Source organism: Zea mays, chromosome 8, assembly GCF_902167145.1.
Source record: "Zea mays cultivar B73 chromosome 8, Zm-B73-REFERENCE-NAM-5.0, whole genome shotgun sequence".
NCBI classification, from domain to species: Eukaryota; Viridiplantae; Streptophyta; class Magnoliopsida; order Poales; family Poaceae; genus Zea; species Zea mays.
The window spans coordinates 138,764,398-138,787,517 of record NC_050103.1 but is presented as its reverse complement, the minus strand read 5'-3'; the positions used below and the strand labels follow the sequence as shown (position 1 = coordinate 138,787,517).

Here is a 23,120-nt window from a genome sequence, read left to right as displayed (position 1 = left end):
CTCCCTTTAGAAGCTTATGAAGATTCTTCATCCCAACATGGGCTAGTCGGCGGTGCCAGAGCCAACCCATGTTAGTCTTAGCAATTAAGCAAGTGTCGAGTTCAGCTCTATCAAAATCTACCAAGTATAGCTAACCCTCTAATACTCCCTTAAATGCTATTGAATCATCACTTCTTCTAAAGACAGTGACACCTACATCAGTGAATAGACAGTTGTAACCCATTTGACACAATTGGGATACGGAAAGCAAACTGTAATCTAAAGAATCTACAAGAAAAACATTGGAAATAGAATGGTCAGGAGATATAGCAATTTTACCCAAACCTTTGACCAAACCTTGATTTCCATCCCCGAATGTGATAGCTCGTTGGGGATCTTGGTTTTTCTCATATGAGGAGAACATCTTCTTCTCCCCAGTCATGTGGTTTGTGCACCCGCTATCCAGTATCCAACTTGAGCCCCCGGATGCATAAACCTACAAAACAAGTTTAGTTCTTGACTTTAGGTACCCAAATGGTTTTGGGTCCTTTGGCATTAGACACAAGAACTTTGGGTACCCAAACACAAGTCTTGGAGCCCTTGTGCTTGCCCCCAACATATTTGGCAACTATCTTGCCGGATTTGTTAGTCAAAACATAAGATGCATCAAAAGTTTTAAATGAAATATTATGATCATTTGATGCACTAGGAGTTTTCTTTCTAGGCAACTTAGCATGTGTTGGTTGCCTAGAGCTAGATGTCTCACCCTTATACATAAAAGCATGATTAGGGCCAGAGTGAGACTTCCTAGAATGAATTCTCCTAATTTTGCTCTCGGGATAACCGGCAGGGTATAAAATGTAACCCTCGTTATCCTGAGGCATGGGAGCCTTGCCCTTAACAAAATTAGACAATCTTTTAGGAGGGGCACTAATTTTGACATTGTCTCCCCTTTGGAAGCCAATGCCATCCTTGATGCCCGGGCGTCTCCCATTATAAAGCATGCTACGAGCAAATTTAAATTTCTCATTTTCTAAGTTGTGCTCGGTAATTTTAGCATCTAGTTTTGCTATATGATCATTTTGTTGTTTAATTAAAGCCATATGATCATGAATAGCATTAATATCAACATCTCTACATCTAGCACAAATAGATACATGCTCAACAATAGATGTAGAGGGTTTGCAAGAATTAAGTTCAACAATCTTAGCATGAAGAATATCATTTTTATCTCTAAGATCGGAAATTGTAACTTTGCACATATCATAATCTTTAGCCTTAGCAATTAAATTTTTATTTTCTACTCTAAGGCTAGCAAGAGAAATATTCAATTCTTCAATCCTAGCAAGCAAATCATCATTATTATTTTTAGGATTGGAAGTTGAAACAATGCAAACATGAGAATCAACCTTAGCATTTAAACTAGCATTTTCATTCCTAAGGTTGTCAATCATTTCACGGCAAGTGCTTAGCTCACTAGATAATTTTTCACATTTTTCTACTTCTAGAGCATAAGCCTTTTTAACCTTAACATGTTTCTTGTTTTCTTTAATTAGACAATCCTCTTGGGAGTCCAAAAGGTCATCCTTTTCATGAATAGCACTAATCAATTCATTTAATTTTTCTTTTTGCTCCATGTTAAGGTTGGCAAAGAGAACACGCAAATTATCCTCCTCATCACTATCATTATCATCACTAGAAGACTCATATTTAGTGGAGGAGTTAGATTTAACCTTCTTCCGTTTGCCGTCCTTTGCCATGAGGCACTTGTGGCCGACGTTGGGGAAGAGAAGTCCCTTGGTGACGGCGATGTTGGCGGCGTCCTCGTCGTCGGAGGAGTCGCTTGAGCTTTCGTCGGAATCCCACTCCCGACAAACATGGGCATCGCCACCCTTCTTCTTGTAGTACTTCTTTTTCTCCTTTCTTCTCCCCTTCTTGTCGTCGCCTCGGTCACTGTCACTTGATATAGGACATTTGGCAATAAAATGACCGGGCTTACCACATTTGTAGCAAACCTTCTTGGAGCGGGGCTTGTAGTCTTTCCCCTTCCTTTGTTTGAGGATTTGGCAGAAGCTCTTGATGACGAGCGCCATTTCCTCATTGTCGAGCTTGGAGGCGTCTATAGGTTGTCGACTTGGTGTAGCCTCCTCCTTCTTCTCCTCCGTCGCCTTGAATGCGACGGGTTGAGCTTCGGATGTGGATGGATCATCAAGCTCGTTGATCTTCCTTGAGCCTTCGATCATGCACTCAAAACTTACAAAATTCCCGATAACTTCCTCGGGGGTCATTTTAGTATATCTAGGATTACCACGAATTAATTGAACTTGAGTGGGGTTAAGGAAAATGAGAGATCTTAGAATAACCTTAACCATTTCGTGGTCGTCCCACTTGACGCTTCCAAGGTTGCGCACTTGGTTCACCAAAGTCTTTAGCCGGTTGTACATGTGTTGTGGCTCTTCCCCTTTGCGAAGCCGGAACCGATCGAGCTCCCCCTCGATCGTTTCCCGCTTGGTGATCTTGGTGAGCTCATCTCCTTCGTGCGCGGTTTTGAGCACATCCCAAACCTCCTTGGCGCTCTTCAACCCTTGAACTTTGTTATACTCCTCTCTACTTAAGGAGGCGAGGAGTATTGTTGTCGCTTGAGAGTTGAAGTGCTCGATTTGGGCCACCTCATCCTCATCACAGTCTTTATCCCCTACGGATGGTACCTGTGCACCAAACTCAACAACATCCCATATACTTTTGTGGAGTGAGGTTAGATGAAATCGCATTAAATCACTCCACCTAGCATAATCTTCACCATCAAAAGTTGGTGGTTTGCCTAATGGGACGGAAAGTAAAGGTGCATTTTTAGAAATGCGAGGGTAATGTAGGGGGATCTTACTAAACTTCTTACGCTCTTGGCGTTTAGAAGTTACGGAGGGCGCATCGGAGTCGGAGGTCGATGTTGATGAAGTGTCGGTCTCGTAGTAGACCACTTTTCTCATCCTTTTGTGCTTGTCCCCTCTCCGATGTGGCTTGTGGGAGGAAGATCTCTCCTTCTTCTCTTTGTGGTGCGAAGAAGATTTCTTCTCCTTCCCTTTGTTGGAGGAGCTCTTCTTCTTCTCCTTCCTCTTGGTACGGGACTCTTCCGATGAAGTGCTCCCGTGGCTTGTAGTGGGCTTTTCGCCGGTCTCCATCTCCTTCTTGGCGTGATCTCCCGACATCACTTCGAGCGGTTAGGCTCTAATGAAGCACCGGGCTCTGATACCAATTGATAGTCGCCTAGAGGGGGGTGAATAGGGCGAAACTGAAATTCTCAAAATTAATCACAACTACAAGCCGGGTTAGCGTTAGAAACATAAACGAGTCCACGAGAGAGGGAGCAAAACAAATCGCAAGCAAATGAAGAGTGTGACACGCGGATTTGTTTTACCGAGGTTCGGTTCTTGCAAACCTACTCCCCGTTGAGGAGGCCACAAAGGCCGGGTCTCTTTCAACCCTTCCCTCTCTCAATCGGTCCCTCGGACCGAGTGAGCTTCTCTTCTCAAATCACTTGGGAAATAAACTTCCCGCAAGGGCCACCACACAATTGGTGCCTCTTGCCTCAATTACAAGTGAGTGTTTGATCACAAGAAAGAATCAAGAAAGAAGGAAGCAATCCAAGCGCAAGAGCTCGAAAGAACACAAGCAAATCTCTCTCTCTAGTCACTAGGGCGTTGTGTGGAATATGGAGAGGATTTGATCTCTTTGGTGTGTCTAGAATTGAATGCTAGAGCTCTTGTAGTAGTTGGGAAGTAGAAAACTTGGATGCAATGATTGGTGGGGTGGTTGGGGTATTTATAGCCCCAACCACCAAACTTGACCGTTGGCTGCTCGATGGCGCACCGGACAGTCCGGTGCACACCGGACAGTCCGGTGCCCCCTGCCATGTCATCACTGCCGTTGGATTCTGACCGTTGGAGCTTCTGACTTGTGGGCCCGCCTGGGTGTCCGGTGCACACCGGACAGGTACTGTTTGCTGTCCGGTGTGCCAGTATGGGCGCGCCTGACTTCTGCGCGCGCAGAGCGCGCATTAAATGCGCGGCAGAGAGCCGTTGGCACGGAGATAGCCGTTGCTCCGTAGTCGCACCGGACAGTCCGGTGTACACCGGACAGTCCGGTGAATTATAGCGGACTGGCCGATGGAGTTTCCCGAAGCTGGCGAGTTCCTGAGGCCGCTCCTCCTTGGCGCACCGGACACTGTCCGGTGTACACCGGACAGTCCGGTGAATTATAGCGCGAGTGCCTCTGGAAATTCCCGAAGGTGGTGAGTTTGCGTTGGAGTCCTCTGGTGCACCGGACATGTCCGGTGGTGCACCGGACACTGTCCGGTGGTGCACCGGACAGTCCGGTGCGCCAAACCAGAGGTGCCTTCGGTTGGCCCTTTGCTCCTGTGTTGAATCCAAATTTGATCTTTTTATTGGCTGAGTGTGAACCTTTAACACCTGTATAACTGATATACTAGAGCAAACTAGTTAGTCCAAAGATTTGTGTTGGGCAATTCAACCACCAAAATTATTTAGGAACTAGGTGTAACCCTAATTCCCTTTCAGTTTGGTCTCCTCCGTTCATTTTCTTCTTCTTCCTTGCAAGGGTTAGTATCACAAATACCAAAGGAAGTAGAAGCACAAAATGAACTATCATGTTTGGACTCATTAAATTTGCTTTTAATTCTAGTCCAAATATCATGCGCATCATGGATTGATTCGTCATAATTCGATATGAAGGCACGATAATCTTCTTTGCTAAGAGAATTGCTTAAGATGTCAAAAGCTAGGTAGTTTAAGCGAAAACATCTTTGATCCTCCTCGGAGACAATTTTTCCGTTATAACTAGGAGCGAAGATACTCTTGTCTAAAATTTGTTCTAATTGTGGATCTACCGTTCTAAAAGCGTTTATTACTCTAGCAGACCATGAATCATAATTAGAACAATTGGAAAGTAATATCTCAAGAGTTACCTCCTTGTTCTCTTGGGTCTTCTTGTTCTTTTGGGATCTTTTACGAGCCATCACTTCGAGTTGTTAGACTCAGGATGAAGTGCCTAGCTCCGATACCAATTGAAAGTCGCCTAGAGGGGGGGGGTGGATAGGCGAAACCTGAAAATAAAAACTTTATCCCCCAACTAGATCCCTTGATTAGTGGTTAGAACAAGATATACAAATATCGGAGTATAAAACTAAGTTCTTGCTTGTAAAGAGTATTGTGCTTAAGTAATGCGGAAGTGATAAATCAATACTACTAATAAGTTATAGTATAACAAAGCAAGAAGCCTTAGATGAGAAGAGCACTAGGTCAAGTTCTTTCTTGCAACGTGTTGCTTCACTGAATGGGAATTTAACTTGAAGCAACACCAAATGAGGTTATCAAATAATGGTGCAAGAAAACTTAGAGCAAAGGAAAGCAAACAAATCACAAGCAATAAACACAATGAACACGGGTGATTTGTTTTACCGAGGTTCGGCCCTCGAAGGCCTAGTCCCCGTTGAGGAGTCCACTCAAGGACGGGTCTTTTTCAACCCTTTCCCTCTCTCCACCGATCACACAAGGATCGGTGAGCTCTTCTTCTTCTCAAGGATCACTCTCGATCCCGCAAGGACCACCACACTCTTTGGTGTCTCTTGCTAGCTTTTACAAGCCTCCAACACTTTGGAGGAAGTTTGAATGGGAGTCAAAACTCCACGCACAAATGAACACAAGGATGAAGCACACACTATCTCTCAATGTATCTCACAAGGCACTAGGACTAAACTCAATTGAGTAGCTCTCAATTGCTCGCTCTCTTTTTTGTGGCACTTGTGTTGGTTGTAGTGGGCTAGATCTTGTGTATAGGATGTATCAATGAATGTAGGTGGTTGGGAGGGCTTGAGTATGTCAACTAGATGACTTGGAATGTTGCTTGGACTCCCACACCTTGAAGTGGCCGGTTGGGGTGGTATTTATAGCCACCATCCAATTTTGTAGCCGTTGGAGAAGCTGCTGGCGATGGGCGCACCGGACAGTCCGGTGCACACCGGACATGTCCGGTGCGCCAGCCACGTCATCCTATCCGTTAAGATTGGAGCTGGTCGACCGTTGGAGGCTTTGTCCTCATGAGGCACCGGACAGTCCGGTGCAGCACCGGACAGTCCGGTGCCCCTCTGACTTCTGCTCTGACACTCTGAATTCAACTGTACACTTTGCAGAGTCGACCGTTGCGCGCAGATGACCGTTGCTCCGCTGGCACACCGGACAGTCCGGTGAATTTTAGCGGAGCGACCTCCCACTTTCCCGAAGCTGGCCAGTTCAGAGCCGCTTCACTCTGGAGCACCGGACACTGTTCGGTGGTGCACCGGACAGTCCGGTGAATTATAGTGGGCTGCGCCTGAGAAACCCGAAGGTGAAGAGTTTGAAGGCAATCCTCCCTGGTGCACCGGACACGGTCCGGTGGTGCACCGGACACTGTCCGGTGGCACACCGGACAGTCCGGTGCGCCATACCAGGGAGCACTTCGGTTTCTCTTTGCTCCTTTCTTTTGAACCTTGTCTTGTTCTTTTTATTGGTTTTGAGTTGAATCTTTGGCACCTGTAGAACATGTAATCTAGAGCAAACTAATTAGTCCAATTGTTTGTGTTGGACATTCAACCACCAAAATCATTTAGGAAAAGGTTTAAAGCCTATTTCCCTTTCAATCTTCGTCCTTTGCACGCGTTAGTATGGGACACAACTCCGTTAACAAGTAAAACGTCTCGTTCCCAACCAAATCTCCGTCTGGTTGCGCTTTTCATCTGCGGAGCTCGCTATCGTTGTTTCCAACCATGGTACAGACAAAGTGTTTCCTTCTTTATCATGTAAACATCCTTCTTTATTTGCAAAAATGTAAAAGGCGAGAGGTTTGCCACAGTACAGAGGCAGTGTATCATACAACTGTATTTGCAAGTGCACTCGGGTTCACAAGTTTTATTTATGAGGGCTATGTCGTCTCATACAGAGAATGCTCTTCTTGCTCTACCATCAACCCAGAATAAAGTTCTTCAAGTGGCCATTGTCATCCACCTTGACCTCACAAAAAAATTCAGGATCCTCTTCTTGTTTCTTATGAAAATACACCAAAGTTGATTCCACATCCATACCAATGAGTTTTTGCCTTGCAGATGCTATCTCATTACTAACATCCTTTCTTTTGAACTTTAGGTTGCTCATACCACCATGCAAAGCACCCAAATACTGATGTATCTTTGAGGTCTCAATATTTTGGGCACGCATATCTTCAATGACTTCCTTATCCGCATCTTCCATTGATCGGTGAGAGCGAAGGTTTCTTATCTTTGAAGGAGATGTGACCATAAGATGGTTATGGTTATCATAAAAAACACTAACTCGCCACACTCCATCCTCCAATGCCACTCTAAGACGTGCTTTGCAACCGGTTCGGGTGAGAGCAACCTCCTTTTGGGGCTTTGTTGATTTCCTGTAGTCTGCATTAATTTTACAGCTTCCTTGACACCTTTAGAAAATCCTGCCTTGGAGCAAAACCACAATCTAGATGTGATTACCCCTGATTTCGATGTTGTATGTGTAGTGGCACGAATACTAAACCCTTTATTGAAGGCATATTTATTATAGAATCTCTTTGCTTCGTTCTGTGAAGAAAATTCTTTTCCCACAAATGGAGTCCACTGTAAATGCTCGTGTGGATCAATTATGTCGTCGTTGCCATCAACCGTGCTGGCCATGTTCAGTCCTATTAAAAAGAAATATCAAATTGATAGTCTCAAGTAGTAACAGGCTCAAGTAGTAACGCTGAAATCTGCAACCTTACAGAAACAATATATATAATTATATACGGGTGTGGGACTAAACCTAGAAGAATTTTTTTACGGACCCTACAAAGACTGCTTAAAAACAGAGGACTGAATCAACAACTGGACTAGGCTTACCTTATTGTGGATGCGCCATATTGATATGATCCTGCTGTGCTACACCTTCACCGGCTTCCATGGAGTGGATGCTGCACCACGCCTGGATGTTCCTCCGCTGCCTCAGTTGCCATGGCTGCAGAGAAGAGGAAACAACGATCGCAAACAGAGCGGATGAAAAGCGCAGCCAGACGGATATTTGGTTGGGAACGGTGCTGTTTTACTTGTTAACGGATTTGTGAGATCATGGGCCCCGCGCAATCTGCGGCAGCGGCGGGAGGCTAATCTACATCCAGCCATCGACTGCTCCATCGTGCGGCTGTGACCGTTTATAGCACAACAGACCAGTGCTATGTGTAGCAAACTAGCAACTCTCTCTCTCTATATATAAAGGTTTAGTTGGCTAGAGAAAGGAGAGAGAAAACATGAACCATTGTTCTTGTTACCTTAATCTACTACTTTCTTCTCTTCTTTGGTGCTTTGCCGAGAAATGCATCCGAGTCTCTCTAAGAAAGTGAGATGAGCGCTGTTGCTTGACCAATTACTGGTAGCAATAGATCATTTGAGTCTATGCGAAACTGAGATCAGCTGTTGCTTGACCAATTACCGGTAGCAACACAAGCACCCTGATATGTTGAGTTTTCATCAAAGGTACACAGGAACGAATCGATCAAATCAAATAATGGTTTGTTTGGAAGCACAAAGTCTTAAGAAACTGCTTTATAGAAACTATAGCGGTCCTAAACATACTAGTTTATAATCCAGTTTTTCTAAAATCAAGAAGTTACTATCCCCTAACTAAAACCAGCTTTTGTTTATTTCATCACACTATGTCTTCGTTGGTTTCATGAAATTTATATCTATTGGCACCGCTTTTTAAAAATACAGGAAAAATATGTTACTAATTAACATCCTCGGACTTTTTTCTTCATAAATCAGTTTCTAGAAATTAGAAATAGGAATAGTAACTAATTAAGAGCAACTCCAATAGTTCTCTAAAAGACTTCCTAAATCAATAATTTAGGTAGTTAACATAAAAACTATTCTCCAACAGTTCTCTAAATGAACTTTCTAAATTTAACAACTTGTCATCTAACCTCATTTTCTCTCTACATTTGGCAACCATTTAACAACTCCCTAAACAAAAATATTGACTGCATTATATAGTTTTTGTGACTTATTTTTTATGTGGATAGATACAAAACAAAATTACAACCTATATTTAGAGAACTATTGGAGAACTCACATTTTTTTACTCCAAAAGCCATTTAGCAACTTCTTAAATCTATGATTTAGAGAGCTAAAATTTACATAACTATTGGAGTTGCTCTAAAAAAACTGCGTTCGCTTCCCAACAGACGCTAGAATCGGAAGTATGGGCAAATGCGTCACTCCATCGGAGCCGCCCACTTGCCATGTCCTGATGTCCATATGGTATCTTCCCATTGGCGCTCACTTCCGGAAAGCCTTGATTCACGTTCAGGGATCCAACTTTTCAGTCACCGATCTGTGGGCCCCGGCCGTAAAAGGAATCTGTACCCCACCCGTTCCACCTCTTCCCGGCGAAAGTGGCGCCATGGGGGGAAACTGGTCTGGGAAGGAGAGTGGTGGCCGTGCCTGCCCTCCCCCCGCCCGGCCAGCGGCAAACCCAAAATTTGAACCCGCCGCTTCGACTGACTACTACCCCACCATCCAAAACCCCACTCCGGCCTCCGCCGTCATTTCCTCTCCCCGCCAATCCGCCACCATTTCCAGTTCCGACCGACCTCGAAACCCTAGCCCCCAGACCATCCCACTCGCAACCGCCATGCCGGACCTCCCCTGCGACGGCGATGGCGTCTGTATGGTCTGCCGCGTCGCATCCCCGCCGGAGGTCGACCTCCTCACCTGCTCCACCTGCACCACGCCCTGGCACTCTCCGTGCCTCTCCAAGCCCCCCGCCCTCGCCGACGCCGCCAGCTGGAGCTGCCCCGACTGCTCCCCCGACTCCGCTGCCGTCGCCGCTCCCTCGGGCCCCGCCAACACCCTGGTCGCCGCCATCCGCGCCATCGAGGCTGACCACACACTCTCCGACCAGGAGAAGGCGCGCCGCCGCCAGGCCCTCCTCACCGGCGACGCCCCCGACGGCGCGGACGACGATGACGACGAAGCGTCCGACGATGCCCTTGAGATCGTCGGCAAGAACTTCAGCTGCGTTTTCTGCATGAAGCTCCCTGAACGACCCGTCACGGTAACGTTTCCTCTCTCCCCATCTAACAGCAACCGCCGAATTGGCTTGTGGACTTTCCTTGCTTACTTCCTTCTTAATTGAACCTGTATTCGTACACTTCTTTCTTTAGTCCCAGTGCCGGGGGGGGGGGGGGGGGGGGGGGGAGGGGGAGGTTACAAATTTAGTCAAACTCAAAAAATCTTGACTAGCGTGGGTAACGTAGTGACAGTTATTTTGGGATGGAGCGAGTATATCCTTGTTTTCCGATCGGATTTTTTTTACCGTTCTGGAAGTACCTGCATAACGTTTATTCGCTATGTTCCTTCACCGGGAAGATTTGATTTACTCAAACTTACCAGATACCACGGATCATGCACTGTCTGTATGTAAGCTGTTTGCCTGATTGTTCTCAACAAAACCATTTAAGACTGGTTTAGTGACAAGGGAATTGGAGGTAATCCATGAGGGGGAAATCTCTTGCTATTTAAAATTGAATAGCAAGGGATTACCTCCCCATGGATCCCCTCCAATTTCCTTGTCACCAAACCAGCCCTTATTGTTTTGCTGTACTTTAGTTGGTAACATACTGTTAATCTCTTTAGGAGATGAATAACCATTTCACTCAATAATTGTTTATGCCAGTCCTAATCCATATATTCTTTTCTTTTGCAGACACCCTGTGGCCATAACTTCTGCTTGAAATGCTTCCAGAAGTGGATTCAAAATCAGAAGAGGACGTGTGGGAAATGTCGGGCGCAGATCCCGGCCAAAATGGCTGAGCAGCCAAGAATCAACTCCGCACTAGTCGAAGTTATCAGGATGGCTAAGATTTCAAAGAATCCTAACTCTGCTGGCTCAGCAGTTCCATATCACTATCTACGAAATGATGATAGGCCTGATAAGGCCTTTACAACTGACAGGGCTAAGAGGGCTGGAAAAGCAAACGCATCAAGTGGCCAGATCTTTGTGACTATTGCACCTGATCATTTTGGCCCCATTCTTGCAGAAAATGACCCCCGCAGGAATATGGGTGTTCGAGTCGGGGAAACATGGGAAGACCGACTTGAGTGCAGGCAATGGGGTGCTCACTTTCCTCATGTGGCTGGCATTGCTGGCCAGTCTACGCATGGTGCTCAATCAGTAGCCCTCTCAGGAGGGTATGAAGATGATGAAGACCATGGAGAGTGGTTTCTTTACACCGGAAGGTTTACTAATTTAATTACTTGCTGTTCTCTTTTTCATGATTGATCCTACATGTATTCTCCTGGTTGAAATGTCTGGAAAATTATATCTAATGCAGCGGTGGGAGGGATCTAAGTGGTAACAAGCGGACAAACAAGGAACAGTCATCTGATCAGAAATTTGAGAAGCTGAATGCTGCTTTACGCATTAGTTGCTTAAAGGGCTACCCTGTTAGGGTTGTACGGTATACTTTCTTTTGCCATATTTACACATAAAACAGCGAGGTTTGCCATGTTTCCTGTGTTGTCTTTCCTTGTCTATTTGCTTGTTTCTGGAATTCTTAAATATTGATGTTCTTGGGTGTTTTGACAGTCGTCTATATATGCTTCGTGTCCTCCAATTGCTGGACCTTTGTCTCACTATATTGTCTTAAAAGGTCGCACAAAGAGAAGCGGTCCTCATATGCTCCTGAATCTGGTGTGAGGTACGACGGGGTTTACAGGATTGAGAAGTGCTGGAGGAAGATTGGTATTCAGGTAACTTGGTTCATGTATTCAGATTGCACGTGTATCTATGCTTGCATATTATGCAGCTACTTATTAGCTAACAGTGGGCAAACATGTTGATATGTATTTACTCTTCTGTCTTTTTCTTTGCCATAGGGTAAGTTCAAGGTCTGCAGGTATCTCTTTGTACGCTGTGACAATGAACCAGCTCCTTGGACCAGGTTGGACAAAACACTTCGTGTCATCACTGTCACTGCTAGATTAGTTCTTGACCTTAAAGAAAAAAATGTGTGATCTTCCTGCTGACATCTGTACTGTGCTTTTTAGTGACGATCACGGTGACCGTCCAAGACCATTGCCAAAGATAAAGGAGCTGCAAGGTGCAACTGATATAACAGAGAGGAAAGGGCGCCCTTCATGGGATTATGATGTATGTACATCTGTTTCTTCTTTCAGTGTTACCATAATATGTTATGGAATATGGATGATTTGTATTCATTGTGATAGGATAAAGATGGCTGGAAATGGGTGGTGCCTCCGCCAGTCAGCAGGAAGCCTGTTCTATCTGGGGATCCTGAGACCGACAAGCAAATCCGTAGAGCAACAAAGCGTGTTCATTTGTCTGTTGCTGAAAGGCTGCTTAAAGGTTCATGCTCTTCCGATTTGATTTATTATTTAACTCTTGGGTTCATTTTATGATATTTTTGTGAAAGCATGGTGTTCCCTGTTCCTGCAGAATTTGCTTGTTCGATATGCCGGGCGGTGATTAAAGAACCACTTACGACTCCATGTGCCCACAACTTTTGCAAGACTTGTTTGCTTGGGGCATATGATAGCCAGTCTTCTATAAGGGAAAGAAGCCGTGGTGGTCGGACTCTAAGGGCACAGAAGATTGTGAAGACGTGCCCTTCTTGCCCAACTGACATCTGTGATTTTTTAGAGAATCCCCAGGTGTGTTGAAGTACTGAGTTTGTTGAAGCATATATATACTTTAGAGCGTGGAGTTGGTCACATGATATGCTTTTGTTTCAGATCAACCGAGAAATGATGGAGCTGATTGAGACTTTGCAACGCAAGGCTGTTGAAGAAGCCAAGATGACTTCAGATGATGCTGAGGAATGTGGTGATGGTGATTCGGAGGAAAATGATGGTGATTTGGTGAAGGGAGAGGATGTTAGTGGTTTGAATGAGGGAGAGCAAGACAGTGCAGACGCTGATGCTAATGTTGAAGGTTCTGTGAAGATTGTGGTTGAAATCAAGGAGGAAGGAAAAGATGATAAAAGGTCAAAGATGGGCGCGACTGAAGTGGTGGATGTGTTAGTTGATGAAGATGCTGTGAAGCAGACGAAAAAGCGCAAGGTTGATGCTGAGGCTGGCACCAACGGTGGCAAGAGGATGAAGAGCAGTAGTACCGTGGAAGAGGTTGCTGTGTGCGTCACTCCTGTGAAACGGAGCAGGAAGAGTGGTGATATGGATGATGAGCGCAACGGCAGTCCTGCTGTGAGCAGCGGCCGCAGGGTGACTCGCAGCAGTGTGGATGACACTGGATCTGCTGATAGTCCGGCGAGGAGGACTAGAAGCCGTGCCAGAGCTGATGCTGGTTGCTGAAGGGGTAGAGGAAGCGGGGAGGCGGCAGAACCGCAGAAGCCAGCCGTGTCTTTTTTGGGTGGTTGTACGTACATATACTGGGAGCCTTGCCTTATATTTTGGTTGAGGGGTGCAAGTCAGATACTGTTTGCTGTGCACACCTGTTTCTTTTGGTTTGGGAGACCGATTGCTGCTTCCTGGATGCTAAGCGTTCATCCAAGACCCTTAAAACATTTTATTCCCGGTTCCTATTTGAATTGAATTTCTGCCTATGATTACAGTTCTCTTATACGCCTGGATTTATTTAATCTATTCTGAGAGCCACTCTAACATGTACCAAAAATACAGCTACCAAAACAGAGATATTGGAATCTCCTTATAAAAGTATAAAATCCAATAAAAACAATAGTACTCCAACAGCTCCATATACTTTCCCTATAAGCCTTTTTGAATCGGCCAATAACGGTTGAATTAGGTTATTTTATCTCGTGCCACTAAGAAACTGCGATGCGGTGTTACATGCATTGAGTACAACCGATTGTTTAATAAATTTGCCATTTGTTTGTAGGGTGTCCTAAGTTACTTGATAAACGTTGATCTCGATTTGATTTTTTGCAAGTTTCACATAACTAAACAAAGATAAGTCATTGACCATCCCTATATTTGGTCTGGGAGCCATATTCAGACTGAATTTTGACAACATTTATAGACTATTTTTTTTTTATAAACTAGAATAAATTTATAGACAGTTTTGATGAAACTAAACAGACTGGTTCTCTCAACGTAACTAAGAGCAACTCCAACAGGTACCAAAAATACAGCTTCCAAAACAGAGATATTGAGATATTTTTAAAAGTATAAAATCCAATAAAAACAATAGTACTCCAATTGCTCTATATACTTTCTCTAAAAGCCTTTTTGAATCGGTCAATAACGGTTAAATCAGGTTGTTATATCTCGCGCTGCCAAGAAACTGCGATGCGGTGTTACATGCATTGAGCATTTTTTATACTCTATGACGCTGATTCTTTAACAAATTTGCCATTCGTTTGTAGGGTGTCATGAGTTATCAAACCTAATAAATGTTGATCTCGATTTGATTTTTTTTGCAAGTTTCACATAATACTGAACAAAGATGAGTCATCGACCATCCCTGTATTTGGCCAGGGAGCCATATTCAGACTGAATTTTGACAGCATTTGCAGACTGAATTTTGACAGCATTTGCAGACAACATTTTTTTTTGCATAAACTAGAATAAATTCATTGACAGTTCTGATGAAACTACATAGACTGGTTCTCTCAACAGAACTAAGAGCAACTCCAACAGGTACCAAAGATACAGCTCCCAAAACAGAGATATTGGGATCTCCTTATAAATATAAAATCCAATAAAAACAATAGTACTCCAACAACTCCATGTATTTCCCTAAAAGCCTTTTGAATCGATCAATAACAGTTGAATCAGGTTGTTTTTTCTCACGCCGCCAAGAAACTGCGATGCGGTGTTGCATGCATCAAGCATTTTTATATGCTATGACAGACAAGGCAGAGTACAACAGATTCTTTAAGAAATTTGCCATTCGTTTGTAGGGTGTCATCAGTTACTTGATAAACGTTGATCTCGATTTGATTTTTTACAATTTTCATATAATACTAAACAAAGATGAGTCATCGACCATCCTTGTATTTGTTCAGGGAGCCATATTCAGACTGAATTTTGACAGCATTTGCAGACTGCATTTTTTTTTCATAAACTAGAATAAATTCATAGGCATTTCTGATGAAACTAAACATATTGATTCTTTCAACGGAACTAAGAGCAACTCCAACAGATACCAACAATACAACTTCCAAAACAGCGATATTGGGATCTCATTAAAAGTATAAAATCCAATAAAAATAATAGTATCCAACAACACTATATATTTTCCATAAAAGCTCTTTTGAATCGGTCAATATCGGTTGAATCAGGTTGTTTTATCTCGCGTCACCAAGAAACTGCGATGCGTGTTGCATGCATCAAGCATTTTTAAACGTTGATCTTGATTTAAGAAATTTACCATCCATTTGTTGAGTGTCATTAGTTCCTTGGTAAACGTTGATCTTGATTTGATTTTTTTTGCAAGTGTTGACGCCTTTTTGAGGCGTCAATTACTCAAGAGAACCAGCGGCGGTGCTCTCTGGTCAGGCGCGGACGGTCCGCGGCCCAGGGCCGGACGGTCCGCGACCTGGCGCGAGGCGGCGGTGCTCTCTGGTTAGGCGCGGACGGTCCGCGGCACAGGGCCGGACGGTCCGCGACCTGGTGCAGGAGCTCGGGTTGCCTGCCTGACGGCCGGACGGTCCGCGCGTGCGCAGGGGCGGCGGAAGATCGCCGGCGGCGCCTGGATCTCGCTCCCGGGAGGGACCCCGTCGGGGAGGAGAGATCCTAGGAGTTGTCTAGGCTCGGGTAGACCGACCTAGACTCCTCTAATCGACGTATAGTCGAGGAGAGGCGGAGAATTTGGGGATTGGAAGGCTAAACTAGGGCTAAACTAGAACTACTCCTAAGATAAAATGTGAAATAGAAGTTGTATTGATTCGATTGTTGATTACAAATCGGCCGTATACCTCTCTATTTATAGAGGAGGGGGGCTGGACCCTTTACAAACTAATTCTCGAGCTTATCCCGCGATTTTAGCTAAAAACCGTAGCACAAAACTCGGAACCCTAATCTGCTCTGCGCACGCGCGGACCGTCCGGCCTACAGGCGCGGACAGTCCGCCGGCTCATTTTGGTGTCAAACATATGCCCCCTGCCTTTTGGTGGAGCTGAGCGAACCAAAAGCAACTAACTCGATGTGATCACATCAGTTTTCTTAGGCATCTTGACACTTGCTAGGATGATACGTAGTGGCCTTAGTCCCGATGGTTGACTCAACGGACGTGACTCTTTTAGCTTTGATCGAACTGTCAGTCCCAACACCGTCGAGCGTCATAGCGATCCTGACCAATCCGTCACCTTACTTTTTCTAATTTTCCAAGTGTTCTGGCGTAGCTTCGTAGTCGACCAGGTCTTCCCCTTGTAGGTCATCTTCCTCCATGGGTGTCGGTACATCGTTGGTGGTGTCTTGGTGTAGTGCGGATGGTTCGGCCTCAGGGGTCGGATGGTCCACGTCCTGTACGGTTGGTCTGGTCTTTATAGCCGGACTGTCTGCTGTACCTGCAAAGAGCTGCACAGTTGCTGTTTTATTTTCTGTCTTTATGTCCGTTTGATTTTCCTCAACGGCCTTTGGTCTCCATCTCTTTTGTGGTGGCGGATACTGCGGATGTGTGTCATTGAATATTTTTTCCGCCTCCTTCTCCTGATTCTCCTTTGCTCTAAGGCGTTGTAATTTTCGCTTTTGCGATCGTGTCAATCCCGATGGGCACCATCGGGGCATGGAGTATTTTGGATCGGCTATTTTATTGACAGTCGTACTTTCTTTTTTGTTTGTGTTGGCCGATTCACCAAAAATCATCGGCCCTTCGTTATTTTGTTGTACGACGACATCTGTCGTTCCTATTTTAATGACGTCTCCCTTTTTCGTACTGTTGGAGGTTGTAGCTGTATGCCCCCCTGCCGGATTAGTCAGCCTTTGGGGCCGAACTGTTCGGCAATCTTGCTGGGCCTGTGCTTGTGGACCAGATTGAGGGGCTCTCAATCGGTCTTGTACTGGAGGTGTCAACCTATTGAATACAGATGTTTGGGGTGCCCCCCAAGCGGGGTACTGTGGCATCCTAAATGGGTATGGTGGCATGCCCCACATTTGATTTGGGACGTATGGTGGATGTATGTATGTGTATGAATATGGCATAGGTAGATATGGTGGTGGAGGTGTCCATGCAGGTACGTTAGGTCTTAATTGAACATTATGACCTCCCGTCCTTTCCGATTGGTGTGGTGGTCCAATCGGCCTAACCTGCCGTCGCACCTGGGTGGGTAAGCAAGGTCCCTTTGGTGGCCGGTCGCTGGAGCCAGCCTTCTTTTTCACATATTTAGACAATAATTGATCAAAGGTCGGGCTAGATTTTACCAACCGACCAGTTGCCTTGAACGTGTTAGTTTTCCACGTACCTATTTCTGGTCGTCGTGGTTTGAAGGTACGTGGTTGCCGCGGCTCTTCGACGTTGCCGGACCGTCCGTCGGAACGCTTCGAACCGTCCGGTGATGTTACGGACCGTCCGCGCCTAGACACCGGACCGTCCGCGATGCGTAGTATGGGTTCTCGCGCATATCCCCTTGTCTGTGCTTGCCCCCCGGCGCTGGAGTTTGTGATGGTTACCTTCAGTGTCTCCCCTCCATCAGGAGTCTTCTCGGCCATCACTTTCCTGCAAGAAATTTTGTTGTTTCCATCGGCCTCCCGTGCGTTGCCGATGATGACTTCTTTGTCTTTGCCCTTATCGGCTGTGTTGGGCCGAATTAGGACCTTTTTGCCATTAAAGTCGATCACATTCATTGGGAAGGGCTCCGTGTCCTCCTGAAATTTCAATCGTCCCTCATTAATGGCCGATTGAATTTGTCGTCGGAACACATTACAATCATTAGTGGCATGGGAAAATGAGTTGTGCCACTTGCAATATGCGCGACGCTTTAGTTCGTCGGCAGGTGGAACGATATAATCAATTTTAATGTTACCATTTTTTAGTAATTCATCGAATATCTTATCACATTTGCCGACATTAAATGTAAACTTAACCTCCTCCTGTCGTTCCTTTTGAACTGACTGCAAGGAGTAGCAAGCCGAAGATTTGGCCTGCTCGGGCCAAACTATTTCGGCAGTGTAAACTTTCTTTGGTTCATCGTCCGAACTACTTTGATTGTGTTCTACTATAGGGACATTATGATGAACCGTTCTGACTAGTTCTTTGCTTCGGCTTTCACAAGCCGAAGCTCTCTGATGTAATTGTGCTAGAGTAAAGAACTGGATGCCTTCTAATCTCTCTTTTAAATAATAGCGCAATCCATCAAAGGCTATTCCCGCCAGTTGTTTATCTGTTAAATGAATTTGAAAGCATCGGTTTCTCGTATCCTGGAATCTCCGGATATAATCACTAACCGATTCATCCTTTTCTTGTCGTAGGGTCACTAAGTCTACTAAATCTAGCTCATAATCACCAGAGAAGAAATGTTCATGAAATTTTTGCTCTAAGTCTCCCCATGACAAAATGGAATTAGGAGGGAGCGTGGCATACCATGTGAATGCAGTCCCTGTTAAGGATAATGAAAATAAACGCACACAGAATGCTTCGGTGTCGACCAATTCTCCTAATTGTGCTAGGAACTGGTCTATGTGCTCACGCGTGCTCTTTACTTGGTCACCCGAAAACTTTGCAAACTCGGGTATCCTGGTTCCCTGTGGGTATGGGTGGTGATCAAATCGACTATCATAAGGCTTCTGATATGATTGCCCCCCAGGGATCATGCTTACTCCAAGCTTATCTCGGAACGCCCCGGCTATTTCTTCCCTCACTATACCAATGGCAGCCGGTGCAAGACCACCGGCTCTCTGGTCAAACATAGGTGGGGTTGGTTGCATGTTAGTATGTTGTCATTCCCCCCATTGGTTTGAGCTACGTGGTGCATTTCCATTTGCCCTATATGGCTCATATGTTTGATCGTTTCTTTCCGGCCTTCTAGGTGGGGCTGGAAAGCTTTCCTGGGCTCTGGATCCTGAATTAATGGGCTGGTGCATTGCATAATGTGATGGGAAGTGTTGTTGGGACGGGCGAGGATTCAGGTAATAACCCCCCTCAAAAGACTCATGCGCGGACTGTCCGGATACGTACCCGGACCGTCCGTGATTATATGCGGACCGTCCGTCGTTGTATGCGGACTGTCCGACTGGATAGTTTAAATTCGGTGCCCTATGTGGTGGCTCGGGTGCGTGTCTAGGTAACTCATTAAAAATGGGTCCGGTTGTGGCTGACCCGGATGGTCCGCGCTCGCGAGCGAACGGTCCGGACATGTGTAGATCGGCTGGTTTACTGCCGATTTGCGTTTGCTCAGGGTACGTGTCCATCGGCATCCCATAAGGGGGTTGTGACTGGTCGTGACAACCTTTAACCGATGTATTACGTGTATTATCTCCTAATTCAACCTCGTGTGAAGGAAAATTTGCTATACTAGATTTATCAAATGCACGTACTAGTCTCCTACAATCGTTTTGCATAACCCCTATGATATTTTGCATCTGTTCTCGCTGTTCGTCTATGTAAGCTTTAAGAGATTGGAGTTCGTTGGTGCTACTTACATTTGGGGTAATCGTAGTAGGTCGGAGCGAAGCCAGATCTGTCGCCCGTTGCCGAACGACTTTGTTGTTCCTGTCCACTTTGAAGTTAGCCAGGAACTTCGCCTTTGCTTCTTGGATCAGCTGCTCCTGGCGCTCCTCGAACAGGAGCTGTTCTTCAGCCGACAAGGCTTCCCATGTCGGTGTGATGATATTGCTGGTGGAAACCTCAGAGCTATCTTTTGAACCGGCCATTGAGGGCCGATTTGATAGGTCTATATGTGTTGTTCCCAGCGGAGTCGCCAAAAAGTATGTTGACGCCTTTTTGGAGGCGTCAATTACTCAAGAGAACCAGCGGCGGTGCTCTCTGGTCAGGCGCGGACGGTCCGCGACCTGGCGCGAGGCGGCGGTGCTCTCTGGTTAAGCGTGGACGGTCCGCGGCACAGGGTCGGACGGTCCACGACCTGGTGCAGGAGCTCGGGTTCCCTGCCTGACGGCCGGACGGTCCGCGCCCTAGGGCCGGACGGTCCGCGCGTGCGCAGGGGCGGCGGAAGATCGCCGGCGGCGCCTGGATCTCGCTCCCGGGAGGGACCCCGTCGGGAAGGAGAGATCCTAGGAGTTGTCTAGGCTCGGGTAGACCGCCCTAGACTCCTCTAATCGACGTAGAGTCGAGGAGAGGCGGAGAATTTGGGGATTGGAAGGCTAAACTAGGGCTAAACTAGAACTACTCCTAAAATAAAATGCGAAATAGAAGTTGTATTGATTCGATTGTTGATTACAAATCGGCCGTATACCTCTCTATTTATAGAGGAGGGGGGCTGGACCCTTTACAAACTAATTTCCGAGCTTATCCCGTGATTTTAGCTAACAACCGTAGCACAAAACTCGGAACCCTAATCTGCTCTGCGCACACGCGGACCGTCCGGCCCACAGGTGCGGACAGTCCGGACCGCGGACCGTCCGGCCTCAAGGCCGGACAGTCCGCCGGCTTATTTTGGTGTCAAACAGCAAGTTTCACATATTACTAAACAAAGATGAGTCATCGACCATCCCTGTATTTGGTCAGGGAGCTATATTCAGACTGAATTTTGACAGCATTTACAAACAATATTTTTTTGCATAAACTAGAATAAATTCATAGGCAGTTATGATGAAACTAAACAGACTGGTTCTCTCAATGAAACTAAGGGGGTGTTTGGTTTCTAGGGACTAATTTTTAGTCCCTACATTTTATTCCATTTTAGTTCCAAAATTGCCAAATATAGAAACTAAAACTCTATTTTAGTTTCTATATTTGGTAATTTATAGACTAAAATAGAATAAAATGATGTGACTAAACATTAGTCCCTAAAAACCAAACACCCCCTAAGAGCAACTCCATTAGGTACCAAAAATATAGCTCCCAAAACAGAGATATTGGGATCTCCTTAAAAGTATAAAATCCAATAAAAACAATAGTACTTCAACAGCTCCATATATTTTCCCTAAAAGCCCTTTTGAATCGGTCAATAACAGTTGAATCATGTTATTTTATCTCGCGCCGCCAAGAAACTGCGATGCGGTGTTGCATGCATCAAGCATTTTTTATACGCTATGACGGACAAGGTAGAGTACAACAGATTTTTTAAAGAAATTTGCCATTCGTTTGTAGGGTTTCATCACTTATCTGATAAACGTTGATCTCGATTTGATTTTTTTTTTGCAAGTTTCACATAACACTAAACAAAGATGAGTCATCGACCATCCCTATATTTAGTCAGGGAGCCATATATAGACTGAATTTTGACAATATTTATGGACTATATTTTTTTGCATAAACTAGAATAAATTCATAGGCAGTTCTGATGAAACTAAACAAATTGGTTCTCTCAACGGAACTAAGCATATTGTTTGTCTGAACGAAACAGTAAACTACTTGTATGAAACCAACAAATAATGGTTCTATGAAACTAACTAATGATCATCTGAACCAACCAAGTGACGAGTGCGAGGAAACGAAAACCAAGAGATGCTTTGGGAGCCTGGGGTCGGCGAACTTGTGCGCACTGCAGCAGGCTGAATTCGCGTGAGAGGGTGTAGGTGTAGGGAGAACGGTTGAGCTGCTGTTGGACGCAAGGTTTTCTTTTTTTTCCCAAAAAAACTAATTGGGTTCAATGTTTAAGGGATTGTTGGAGTTTCTCTACCGTGTCTTACTTGCTTGCTTGGAAATTCTTTGGTCTTGAATGGGATTGAGAAAAAGTAGATTAAAAATGGTATTTATTGGGGCTCATTTTATTTTTGGATTGGGATTGAATCTCCTCATGGCGCGTTCATTTTGGCCGGTTTGGCCTATTTCGGGCCTAGTTTTAGAAGGAAAGAAATCATCCTGTTTGGAATTGAGCCGTTTGTTTAAAAAATGTTCGCTTAGATCTCGATGAAAAATAAGAACGGTCTGGTTTGGATTTTTTTCTTCCACCACAATCCGGCAGCAATCCTAGTCTACTACCCTCTGGATCCAATCCACAACGCTGGTGGCTGAGACGCAAAGACGACCGCCCCAAATGACGGCGCGAAGCAGCAACGACGACCACCCTCCCCATTGCCTTCTCACCGGTAAGCCTTCATCCATGCTTTCAAAGTTCGCGGTGGTCCCACCCAGCGGCGCACGTGTAGCCGCCGCTGGTGCAACGGACGCTGAGGCGGCGGGAAGGGCACGCTTTGTTGCAATGGCTGTCAAACAAGATACTTTGTTGCTTCTCTCTTGTCGAGTTGAATGGCTGAAGTTATCATCTATAGTTGTACAGTTGTGATATTCTGGCCTCTGGGATGGTGATATCCTAGCCCAAGGCTTAATAGAATTAATAGAGTACTTATATCAACAAGTTGCATCTTCTTTTTCGGAAGCCTATCTCAAAAGAACCTCCTGGTTAAGCGTGCTTGGCTTGGAGCAATTTGAGATGGGTGACCGACCGGTAAGTTTTCTCGGGTGCGCATGAGTGAGGCCAAAGTGCGCACAAAAGACTCGTGTTGATCTGTGGGGACAATATATGATCCTAGAGAGCTGCTATGAGTAAGTATTGCTGGTCTAAGAGTGAATGTGGTGTTACAAATGGTATCAGAGCCGACCCTCACGGTTTCACGGCGTGTGTGAGTTAGGGGTTCAGGTACATGGCGCATGGCGCATGTGAGCCTGGAGTGGTCACATGGCATGGCATATGACGACACTAGACACACATACGTGGCTAAGATGAGAGGTTCCTGGATTAGGGTTGACCGACAAGGACGTCGGTCTTATAAGGGGGTGGATTGTGATATCCTGATCCTGGGATGGTGATATCCTAGCCCAAGGCTTAATAGAATTAATAGAGTACTCATATCAACAAGGTGCATCTTCTTTTTCGGAAGCATATCTCGAAAGAACCTCCTGGTTAAGCGTGTTTGGCTTGTAGTAATTTGGGATGGGTGGCCGACCGAGAAGTTTTCTCGGGTGCGTATGAGTGAGGCCAAAGTGCGC

At 45.4% G+C, this 23,120-nt stretch overlaps 1 protein-coding gene across 1 annotated transcript; it reads left to right on the top strand.

Annotated features, from left to right (window-relative positions):
- Positions 1-9,618: 9,618 nt before the first annotated feature.
- LOC100501293 (uncharacterized) lies at positions 9,619-13,523 on the top strand. Its single transcript, NM_001362594.1, has 9 exons — positions 9,619-10,127; positions 10,779-11,311; positions 11,407-11,532; positions 11,725-11,824; positions 11,951-12,015; positions 12,122-12,224; positions 12,302-12,440; positions 12,531-12,745; positions 12,827-13,523. Exons 1-9 carry the CDS (start codon positions 9,705-9,707, stop codon positions 13,400-13,402), a joined length of 2,280 nt encoding a protein of 759 aa, NP_001349523.1. The 5' UTR covers positions 9,619-9,704; the 3' UTR covers positions 13,403-13,523.
- The last annotated feature ends 9,597 nt before the right edge of the window (positions 13,524-23,120 follow it).